Source organism: Leopardus geoffroyi, chromosome C3 (genome assembly GCF_018350155.1).
Source record: "Leopardus geoffroyi isolate Oge1 chromosome C3, O.geoffroyi_Oge1_pat1.0, whole genome shotgun sequence".
In the NCBI taxonomy this organism is placed as follows: Eukaryota; Metazoa; Chordata; class Mammalia; order Carnivora; family Felidae; genus Leopardus; species Leopardus geoffroyi.
In genome coordinates this window covers 149611546-149623721 of record NC_059338.1, presented here as the reverse complement: position 1 = coordinate 149623721, position 12176 = coordinate 149611546, and the positions used below count along the sequence as shown (strand labels likewise).

At 39.6% G+C, this 12176-nt stretch overlaps 1 protein-coding gene across 8 annotated transcripts in view; it reads right to left on the bottom strand.

Moving 5' to 3' along the window:
- Positions 1-12176, bottom strand: part of PXDNL (peroxidasin like) — a 453359-nt gene that overhangs the window by 140270 nt on the left and 300913 nt on the right. For all 8 annotated transcript variants that reach the window (XM_045455357.1, XM_045455358.1, XM_045455359.1 and 5 more), the window contains 2 exons: positions 9894-10011; positions 2329-2498 (listed from right to left, as the gene is read on the bottom strand). In XM_045455357.1, coding sequence (XP_045311313.1) covers positions 2329-2498; positions 9894-10011 — 288 coding nt within the window. The remainder of the gene's footprint in view (positions 1-2328; positions 2499-9893; positions 10012-12176) is intronic.

Genomic DNA, 12176 nt, shown 5'->3' with positions numbered 1-12176 from the left:
GTTAGGGCAGGCCAACTGGAGGAAGGGTGGGTGTTGGAGGGTCAAGGCAGGCTGAAGTCTCTGAGAAAGAAGGAGAGGACCTTAGAAAAGGATCAGGAGAAAGCAGTGCCCAGAAGTCAAAGTAGGAATACTCCCGTGCGCAGAGTCAGGCTTGACCTAGAGGGCAAAGTGGATGATGCTTTGGAAAGAGCTAGTGGGCGTGCTGATGAGGAAGTACCGAGGAACTCCGTAGGGAATTCCCGAATCCAGTCAATCTGTGACTCAAATGCCTCAATTCTGCTGGAGTAACTCTTAGTTCAGTGGCGTTTTCTCTACTCCCTCTGTCACTGCCCCATCCAACGTCACTGCTCTCCTCTGCGTCATTGCCACAGCCCGCCCGCCCCCTCACCTTACTCTGTCCTCCTGCTTGTTCTCCGAACTGCAGCCTGGGCGACCATTTTATTTTATTTTATTTTATTTTTTTTCAACGTTTATTTATTTTTGGAACAGAGAGAGACAGAGCATGAACGGGGGAGGGGCAGAGAGAGAGGGAGACACAGAATCGGAAACAGGCTCCAGGCTCTGAGCCGTCAGCCCAGAGCCCGACGCGGGGCTCGAACTCACGGACGGCGAGATCGTGACCTGGCTGAAGTCAGACGCTTAACCGACTGCGCCACCCAGGCGCCCCGAGGGCGACCATTTTAAAAGAGAAATCTAATTTTGGTCACACTTTGAGTACAGTAATGAATGATTCGGCTCTGCCTTACAGCCCCCCAAATCTCAAGGAATCCCCAACTCTGCATCTGTACCCTCGAGGCATCCGGTCTTGAATGTGCCCTGCTCTGACTACCTTTACTGCCCCTTCTACTACGATGAGGTTTCAGTCCTCTTTATCTGGCTGTTTCCTACTTCTTGCCTTCAGCTTCTAGGTCACTCACTGGTCCCGGGAAATCCTTTCTTGAACGAACACAGATCTCCAAGTCGGCTCCAAGGGCTCTTCCTCTGACAGGGCTGTGCGGCGGCCCGCTCTAGAGGGCCGGTTATCAAATTTGGGGAATCTTTCAAGCTGCTTGTGAAGCACAGCCATTGTTAAAAAATCACGTGACATCAACTTACAACTAAATAAACCTCCTGAACGTCAAAGATCAATTCTGACGTTTACCACTTCTCATTGTTTCGCATTTTGCTATTATCTGGAGTTTTGAGATGGCCTACATCTGCGCCTGCAGGGTAGAAATGCTATGTAGTCGCATTTCTACTGCATCTCTTCCCAACTCCGAATTCCCATTTCTACTGCATCTCTTCCCAACTCCGAATTCCCATTTCTACTGCATCTCTTCCCAACTCCGAATTCCCATTTCTACTGCATCTCTTCCCAACTCCGAATTCCCATTTCTACTGCATCTCTTCCCAACTCCGAATTCCCATTTCTACTGCATCTCTTCCCAACTCCGAATTCCCATTTCTACTGCATCTCTTCCCAACTCCGAATTCCCATTTCTACTGCATCTCTTCCCAACTCCGAATTCCCATTTCTACTGCATCTCTTCCCAACTCCGAATTCATCGGTGTCTCGTCAGTCGTCGGCAAATGTTGCACCTCAGGGCTGCTCCCTCGCCCCCAGAGCCAGCGTTTACACATTTGCCAGCGCACAAAAACTCTCCTTTATCCTCCTATCCCCTTTCCTTACCTGTCATAAAACCTGCCATTTTGTTGAATTATGGCTAATCGCCTAATCTATCACCTAATAGACTATCGACTCGGTAAGGGCTGAGGAAACAGTGTCACTCTTTCCATCAGCTCTCTCAAAATGATATTACTACAAATTTCTCACAGTCACTGTGGCTGGTTTACACGGGCCACTGACCTGAGGGCAAAGCAAAGCTCCTGGAAAGTTAAAGGAGCATAGGCTGTCAACCATAGAATCTTCAACAGCAAGCTCAGTAGGCATTCAGTAAATATTTGGTGGGTAATTAATTATGAATGAATAACTGAACGTTTGTTAGAAAGGATGACAGCCCTGCCTAGGTACCACTGAGTCCCTCTGTCTGAGGAGGGCGGGTCGTCTTCTGAGGAGGCCGGATAGGTCATCAAAAGGAGAACAGCAGTTTTGGCACAGCACCTGTGGTGACTACGAGAGAAGAGAACGGGGGCAGGAGATTTAAAAAAAAAACTTGAAGAGAAAAAAATCAATTTCTGTAAAAGACTAGAAAGTGATAGAAAATGGCAACACTTTCACTTTTAAGCAGTCCGTCCTTTAAAGAAGCAACATAAGTCATTTTCTAGTGCAAATAACTGGTGGAGAACTGAGGTATTTACCCCAAGTTCCCTCAGGAAGAAAAGCCGTACCTGGAGGACTGGAGTATCTGAGCATGGCATTCTGGGTCTTGACTTCCCCGGCTGAGTTTCTGGCCATGCACTGATATTCACCTTGGTCCGACTCACGGGTGTTTCGGATCATGAGTGTCCCATCGTCAAACAAGTTAAGTCGAGTATCATCTTCCAAATCCAATGAATGGCTGGAAACGCACGTTTTACACACGTTATTTAACCCCAATCATCTCTCAAACCCTTAACAAGACTGAACATATAGGAACTTATAAATATGGCTCGTGTATATTGACTTGTTAACTTCTAAAATTATCTTAATAATCCAGAACATTTTAGTTTAAATCCTAGTTGTCCCTTCCCATTTCTGAGACTGTATCCTAAACACAGGTTTCGAGTCAAGACACGATAGAAAGGAAGGAGGTTTAAATGTCCTGCTTTCCAAGGCAGGATGACTTTAATTTTTTTTTAACTTTTTTTTTTTAATGTTTATTTATTTTTGAGACAGGGAGAGACAGAGCATGAACAGGGGAGGAGCAGAGAGAGAGGGAGACACAGAATCTGAAACAGGCTCCAGGCTCTGAGCCGTCAGCACAGAGCCCGACACGGGGCTCGAACTCACCAACTGAGAGATCTTGACCCGAGCCGAAGTCGGACGCTCAACCGACTGAGCCACCCAGGCACCCCTTTAATTTTTTTGTTAATGTTTATTCATCTTTGAGAGACAGAGAGAGACAGCATGAGCGGGGAAGAGAGAGGGAGACACAGAATCCAAAGCAGTCTCCAGGCTCTGAGCTGTCAGCACAGAGACCGACGTGGGGCTCGAACTCACCAACTGAGAGATCTTGACCCGAGCCGAAGTCGGACGCTCAACCGACTGAGCCACCCAGGCGCCCCTAAAGCAGCATGAATTTAAACACTAAAGCCATCTATCCAAATGAAAGATAGTTCTGCACATTGTTATACCTCTGAATTCCCATTAAAAAAATCATCAGACGATCATATGTAAGTTTTGCACCCCTTTTCTGTGAGTCATTCAGAATGCGTTCACATTTCGTGAAGGAGTAGGAAAATACTCATATTGAAGACAACCTAGCTAAAGCCAAGGACAATTACATGACATGGCATTAAATAAGCACAACCCATTTACCCAGCTGTTGGATGTTAGGCCCTCTTAACGGACTGGACCATTCTGGGGATACCAGGAAAATGGCGTTTATCCATCCAAATGGAAGATCCATTGAGTACATAGTGAAGGCTATCATCCAGAAGGTTCAGACATCAATAATATGTTTTTTGGGGGTTATCTCTAGCACTAAATGCAAAGCTACTGACACATAAGCATATGTTGGAAGTTTGTACAGAACGTTTTTGTCGTACCAGGGTACTTTTCCCTTTTTTAAAATACTCAGTGATCTTGTCTGAGGAGGAATAGACATTTGTATGAGTCTGCTTAGTACTATAAATTTATTAAACATAAAGTGCTCCCCCAACACACACATTCATCACTCAATAAGCTCAATGAAACACTTAGTCTACATCATCCATCAATAACACCCTTTAGAGAGGAAAAAGTCCATTGAGGGGATCTCATTTCTCTTTTTAATTTGTTTTACAAAGCCAACATCTTCCAAGTTTGTCTACTCATTTAAATATGTGCCATCACTGAAGGATAATAACTCATCTTATTTTCATATATGGAAAAACTAAAGCATGTTCAATTAAAGAGATGGAGAAATCATCCTTATTCAGCAATTTCTGTCACAAAGGATAAGGAGGCACACAATGGCCATATTTCACATCCGTTTTTTTTAGAGTGGAGCAGAGAAGACAGGACACACAGATGCAATCTGTTCTTCTTCACCCACTGAAAAGCCTAATTTTAAGAAAAACTACTAGTTACTAGGGCACCTGGGTGGTTCAGTCGGTTAAGCATTTGATGCTTGGTTTTGGCTCTTGATCTCACAGTTCGTGAGTTTGAGCCCTACACTGGGCTCTGCACTGACGGTGCAGAGCCTGCTTGGGATTCTCTCTCTCCCTCTCTCTTTGCCTCTCCTGCATTATCTCTCTCTCTCTCTCAAATTAAATAGGGGCACCTGGGTGGCTCAGTCGGTTAAACATCCAACTTCAGCTCAGGTCATGATCTCGTGGTTCAGGAGTTTGAGCCTGGCGCTGGGCTCTGTGCCGACAGCTTGGAGCCTGGAGCCTGCTTCGGATTCTGTGTCTCCCTCTGTCTCTGCCTCTCCCCCGCTTGCACTCTGTCCCTCTTTCTCAAAAATAAACGTTAAAAAGAAGAATTTTTAAAAACAAAATAAATAAACTTAAAAAATTAAAAAGAAAAAAAAAAAAAAAGAAAAACTACCAGTTAGTAAGAACTTCAAGTTGCTATTTTTGAAGAGATTCGCTTTAGGAAAAACAATAGTGCTTCTGAACGGTCAGTCATGCAAGGCATAGGCAAGGAAACTAGATGACAGACATTCCTGTAAGTATAAACAGCTACTCGGTGTCAGTAACCTGCAATGAACATCAGAAAGCACATTTTTTTGAAGTGCCCACATTCAAAAGTCTCATTTAGTATTAAACTAATGATTTTAAACACAATTCTAAAATCATCTAACCTTACACCCAATGAAGACCTACTTGCAAAAGGGGGGCCTGGGTGGCTCCGTCAGTTATGCACCCGGCTCTTGATTTCAGGTCACGTTGTGATCTCATGGTTCGTGAGATTGAGCTCCGCATCAGGCTCTGCACTGGCAGCTCAAAGCCTGCTTGGGACTTTCTCTCTCCCTCTCTCTCTGCCCCTTCCCCACTCACACATGCTCTCTTTCTCAAAATAAATTAAAAAAAAAAAAAAAAAGACTACTTGCAAAGGAACATGCCAGCAATAATGGAACTGCATCTTTTCCAAAGATGATTTAGTTTCTTTAAAATTTGTTCTTGGAGGGGCGCCTGGGTGGCTCCATGGGTTAAGCGTCCGACTTCAGCTCAGGTCCTGATCTCGCAGTGTTTGAGTTTGAGCCCCGCGTCAGGCTCTGTGCCGACAGCTCAGAGCCTGGAGCCTACTTCAGATTCTATGTCTCCCCCTCTCTCTACCCCTCCCCTGCTCACACTCTGTGTCTCTCTGTCTCTCAATAATAAATAAACGTTAAAAAAATTCTTAAAAAATTTGTTCTTGGAGCTTCCAAGCTGGTAAAAACGTAGATATTTGGGGAGCATCACATTCAGAAAGCACAGAAGGTCTGCACCCCTTCCCACATACTTTGCCCTCTCCATCTGGATCCTCCTGAGTTGTATCCTTTTATAAGAAACTATAATTTAACCCTTCCCAGATCCTTGGAATGATATGACAGACATAGTCTCCTCCTTCATGGAGGTAGAGTCTCGTAAAATGACAGGCTGGTAACAACATAGCGTCTGCCTCAGCCTCTATGTGACGGAGAATTGGGACAAAAGGAAATGGAGGAGGAAGAGGAGGGGAAAGATAGTTGTACACCCACATTACACACAGAGAAATAAAGCAAATGTAGCAAGAAAAACTCGTTCTAAAACTGAATCCCAAAATATCAAAAGTTACCAAGTGTGTATATGGTATCTGTCTTCTGGCTAGACAGTGCAACAGAATTCAGCAATTTTTACTCTTTAAAATGGTATAAAACCAAAAAAATTAAACCCACAAAAACCAAATGGTATAAAACCAAAAAAATTAAACCCAGCACATCAAACCCATGCATTTACAACGCACCAATCCCTTTCCCTGGTTATTTCTCTGTTTGCTGATAAAAATTGTTTGCTCACGAATCATGCTGTTCCTTCAAAAATTCAAAGCAGGTCTTCGTGTCTCAATATACATATCACATTGTCAACTTGGTGCAAACCAAGTAGCAATCATATGTAAAAACACAAAGGTGAGCACAAGTAGAATGTTCTTAGATTTTTGTTTTCCTTGCAAATGTGCCGACAAACAGGTTTGATTTATTAAAGACAATTCATTGCAATAAGCATTTACAAAGTGCTTTCTAAGAACTAGGCTCTGTGGCTAGGTACCAGAAATAGAAAGATAAGTAAGTTACCATGCATGCCCACAAGTTTAAATTATCTTCAAAAGCATGGCTGGTTTAGAAACCTCTTTAGTCACGTGACTATCTCGCTCAACAACTTCCAGTGGCACTCCAAGATTGTAAAGGAAAAGCCAAAGTCATCAGCCTTCCAGTTACTTTTCATATTTTTCTATTACTTTCATAAGCAAAACCTTCATCCCAACAAATATGATGCACCCTCTTTCCTGAATCCTATCAGCAAGTTCTACCCTGTGCCTTTACTCCTTCTTCCAGCTGGAACGGTTTCCCTCCTCTTTGAATTCAATCAATCATTTATCAAAACATTATTTTGATTGTTATTTCTAGGTCCTGGTAATCACTTTACTCTCCTCCTGAGAAGCCTAAAGAATCTCCCAAACTTACATCAAAAATGGTTCTTATATCCAAGTGAATTGCTGCTCTTATCACTGTGATCTAATGATATGCAATTACTAATCATATGCAATTATCTTTTTTTCTTGAAATTTATTTTGGTTGATATTAATATTGATATAGCACCTTTATTTTGATTAACACAACATTGCCGTTATATGTTCACCCATATAACACCTCCCAGTATCGTGTTTTAGATAAACATAAATAGCACACAGCTGAATTTTTCCATCCAATCTTACAATGTCTTTCAAAAGGCTATTTAATCTGTACATGTATTGTTTTTACTAATGTATTTAAACTTATTTCTAATGAGATATTTTGTTCATTTTCTCTGTCCTCTGCCTTGCCTTTGTCTTAATTCTATCTCGCCCTGCCTTTTGTTGACCGGTCCAGTTTTCTTTAATCACTCTTTCCTTTCTCTAAGTATGAATAGTTGTATTTCTTCATGTTTCTTAGTATTTTACCATAATTTTTACCAGGTCTACCTGACTTCTCTAAATCCAAAGTTAATATCATTCTACACCTCAAAAATGAGACATGGAAATGATTTAATTATGTCCTCTCTCCTTACAATATTTTTATTCGTATCATCTAACATTTTACTTCTCTCTTACTTTAAAGTTGGCCAATACTTTAACAATCTCAATTTATTCATATTTATCAACATGTTTAAAAATACATTGCTTTTGGGGCGCCTGCGTGGCTCAGTCGGTTGAGCGTCCGACTTCGGCTCAGCTCATGATCTCACGGATCCTGAGTTTGAGCCCCGCATTGGGCTCTGTGCCCACGGCTCAGAGCCTGGAGCCTGCTTCAGATTCTGGGTCTCCCTCTCTGTCTGCCCTCTCCCGCTCATGCTGTCTCTCTGTCTCTCAAAAATAAATGAACATTAAAAAAAAATGAAAAAAAATACATTGCTTTTTACTTTTACTTCTTGCATACCACATCTCTCTAACTTGTATTACTTTTAGCAAATATCCCCAAGTAAGGCTCAACTCTTTGCAAATGTCTTCATTTTACTTGTCAGATAATTTAGCTGAATATAAAACAGAAGGAAACTAGATTTTCTCTTCTTCAACCATTTCAATATATGTGATTGCCTTCTAGCCACATACAGTTAACTGTCAGTGTAATCGCTATGCATTTGAAGGTAATCTGAAAATTATCTTGGAATGAAAGGTTTTATCTCTTTCAACTTTCTGATCATAACGCGCCAGGTATAGATTTCTTTTTTAAGCCCTGGGTGGGAATCAGTACAGTTCTTATTCTGAAGTCTCATGATTTTTTTCATTTATGAAAGAGTCCTCATTATTACTTCTCTAAACATTGACTCCAGCTCATTATTTCTAACCTATCTTTCTGGAACTCCTACTGGATATGTCCTGGGCCTTTGAATTATAGTCTCTGTGTTTCTTAACCATCCGGAAAGCTAATTTACTCCAACAAACGTACCTTCTAATTCTCTAATTCTACCTTTGCTCGTGTCTAATCAGTTCTTAACACACTGCTCTATGGACCCTAAAGTCAGGATAGAGGACTCTAGGGGGAGGAAAAAAGAGAGTGTTAAGGAAGGGACACCTAGGTAGCTTCTAATGAATTGGCTGTGTTTTTTTTTTCTTAGCTTGGTTTATGTTAAACAGATGTTTGCTTCAAATTATCTGCTCTACTAGACTTTAAGTTTCATGCACTTTCAGTCTATACGTTATCTTTCTATTTAAAACAATACTCAGCGACAAATAACGGGTGAGTTAAGATTTGGTGATGTTAAATATTGCTTGGTATCAGCTCTTCCCTTTCACCTCTACTTTTTTTCTATGCAAAATGGTTAATACAGTAACAGAAATTTCTGCCTACACTTTACCTTTCCTTCATTTTATTCCTTCTTTTTCCATTTCTCTGTTTCCTTTTAAATGCATCTTAGTTTCTTTAGTCGCCATATTTAAAACCCTTATGCCACACATTCCATCAGGCAACAGGATCTCACTTGTCCCTTTCTAAATACTATTTCAGTGCCTTTATAACCTTGAAAACATAATGACTGAATTTAAACTGTAAGAAGGCAGAGCAAGCAGTCTGAAGACATGACAAGCAGCAATTTCTATTTCTCAAGTACCCTTGAACAATCTCCAGATGGAAATAAATTGAAGTCTTCTGTCAGTTGAAGTCTTTCTCCTGGGCCAGATTCCAAATTTAATAGTGTGCATAATTGCCTTCTTTCCAAGCTATTTTTAACCTACACTTATTAGTTTTCTGCAAGAATTAAAAACACATTTTACAAACATGTCTGGGTTTCTTACTAAAATTACAAATTCAAATTATATACAGAAAAGACACAAACTATTTTAATATCAGAATATTTTGTGAGGAAAAGCATAAAAATATAGTGTTGATTATACACACGACAGAAAACAATGAGATTTTGTGCAAGCCTGGGAAGGACACGTGCGAGGCATGCTAGGTACCAATAATGTAATTAATGAAAATATAATTATCCAAGTCCTGTGACTGAATTGTATCAAACATGTAGTTCATTCTATGTATCTATTTCATATCACTTTCCCACTCGTTCTTTAGACGTTTATTTTAATTTTTTAAGTTTGTTACTGCTATTTAATTTTATATTCAGACTTTTAGATTGATACATACCACGTTTTATCAAATAGTGCAATGAGAATAAAAGAAATAACTAGTATTTTAAATAGTCTTGTATATCCTTTATTGCCAATTCACTTACATCACGTTATACCGATTTATTGTGTGAAATTTGCAACACCAAATGTAAAATGTCAGTTTGCAACTAAAATAATTAAGATGAGGTTACATCTAATTATGTTATTTTAAAACACGCTAGTTTATTATTATCCCACTACTTCCTTCTAGAAACAATACAAAATCCCTTTAGTCAATTTCACAATCATTAATGTCTAGAAATATAAATTTTAAAAAGCCTCCAGATAATTTGGACAAGTCAAAAGATGAATGCTAAAAGACATTTTTGTCTCTAAGAAATTCTGATAATTTGGGAAATTTTATCTCTAGATAAACTAGTTGAAACAAGATAAATGGGTTAATGAAATTGGAAAGAGAATACAACACACATCCACGCTTAATATTTACTTGTTGTGTATCCAAGTAATCTTCGGTTTGGGGTTTCCTTCCGCTCGGCAAGTGAAGTAGACAGTATTCCCCGATGTTACCTCCACATCCTGGGGCTCAAAAGTAATTCGGGGACTCTCTGTGACAAAAGAATTATTGGTGTATTTTTAAAGACACAAAATTATAGTATCCTAAGACTGAGAATATTTAATATCCGTCTACATTAAAGTTTTACAGATTGTCTTGCAGTTACCCAGTAATATGCCAGTTTAGACATTAGACATATATTTAACAAAACTTCAGAAATTTGAAAGATTCAGTGCATAAAGGAATCTCTAATGAAGTAAATGAAATAAATTTCCCTGTGCTTTTATTTCTAGTAGTTCAATACAACCATATTTATGGAAGAAGTTTGATTTTATGGGTCGATATTTCAAGCCAAGTACTTCAATTGAGCTTGAAATTTGTAGGCAGCCTTCCTAGACAATTAGCCATCTAACGTCCACTTTATACAATTTATAAGAATTTGTATGTCTAGACCTCAAACCTGGCTGAGCAAAATTCCTTATTAATATAAATGAATGTTTCCCTTCTCAAGTAATAATTAGAGGTAAAACACGGAAACATTTAAATTATTTTAATAAGAAAGTAGATTGATTTTTAATGAATCAAATAAGATTATTGAAGTTAAATTATGAGAGAAAAATGTTAGACAGGGAATTTCACTTTTCTATGGCAAACTTAACAAATTTTTCTAAACCTTTCTAAATGATAAAACTCTTCTTTTCATAAGTACATGATTTGAGATTGTCAGTCCTTAACAAATAACCAGATCTAATATGTCTGAAGAATGTTATACAGGTCCCAATCTTAACCACTTCATCAAAAGTCCATATGATCAACACTTGGCCTTACCCTTTTTGGAAAAGTAGTTTGATTCGTCTATATATTTATGAAAAAAAAAATTCAACATTACAGTCTGTCAGGCCCAATGCTAAGACCAGTAATGAAACAGTGATCAAAACAAAATTTCTGTAATCATAGGTTTATCATTTCACTGAAACAACTGAAATTAAACAAACACAAAAATGTATAATAATATATTGTGATAAGTGCTAAGAAAAGTAAATGGTGATTTGATAGATAGATTATAAAAAGGGACTTGACTCAGTGTGTGTGTGATAGGGAGAAGGTGGGTAGAAAGCGAGATTAAATAAAGCCTTTCTAAGTAATTCATATTTAAGAAGAGGGCTATTATAAGGAGACGTGCAAGACGAATACTGTAGACGGAGTAAAAAGCATGCAGACAGCCCTTGAATTGGAAAAAAGCTTAAGAACTTTTAGGAACTTCAAGACCATCGTGACCGGTAAACCTCACTGAGCAAACGGACAGGAAGACTGGATCAAGCATACAGAGAGGAGCCAGAGGATACAACATACAGGAAGTGTGGCCTTGTTCAGCATTTCATGTTTCATTTTCAGGTGTGGGCAGCTATAAAAGAGAGCAAAAAGGACTATATAATCAGATAGGTATTTTAAAAGATCTCCCCAGGGGCGCCTGGGTGGCGCGGTCGGTTAAGCGTCCGACTTCAGCCAGGTCACGATCTCGCGGTCCGTGAGTTCGAGCCCCGCGTCGGGCTCTGGGCTGATGGCTCAGAGCCTGGAGCCTGTTTCCGATTCTGTGTCTCCCTCTCTCTCTGCCCCTTCCCCGTTCATGCTCTGTCTCTCTCTGTCCCAAAAATAAATAAACGTTGGAAAAAAAAAAAAAAAAAGATCTCCCCAAATATAATAGATTGGAGAGGGAGGAAAATGAAGGCCAGGACACCGTTAACATGTACTGTATCCCAGGCAAACTGGACCACAACACAAACTTGAACTTGGTAGTAAAGATGGAAAGTGTGGACCAATTTGCGATTTATTTGGAAAGAAAGACCAAGTTACATTTCTTCTCAATCTGGATGGAATTGAGTCATATTGATATAATTTTCCAAATAACCTGCTGGAGAAGTTAAAAAAACTTGGCCTCCGGCGAATGGGACTTTAGAAAGAAAATGTCTGCTGTAAGCTCTCACGTGACTAAATCTCCAAGGAGTCCAATTATCACACACATGCACACGTATGTATGTACATTCAGCTATTCATATTTAAAGCTATATATAAATATAGATTAGATAGATACATAGGTAGGTATTATCTTACTTATAGTAAAAGCTTGAGGTGAGAACCAAATAATAGTCTAAGAAGCTGTACTTGGGTCTTCAAGTAAAGGCTGATAGCCTTATCAAAGCTGCCAGAATATGAGCT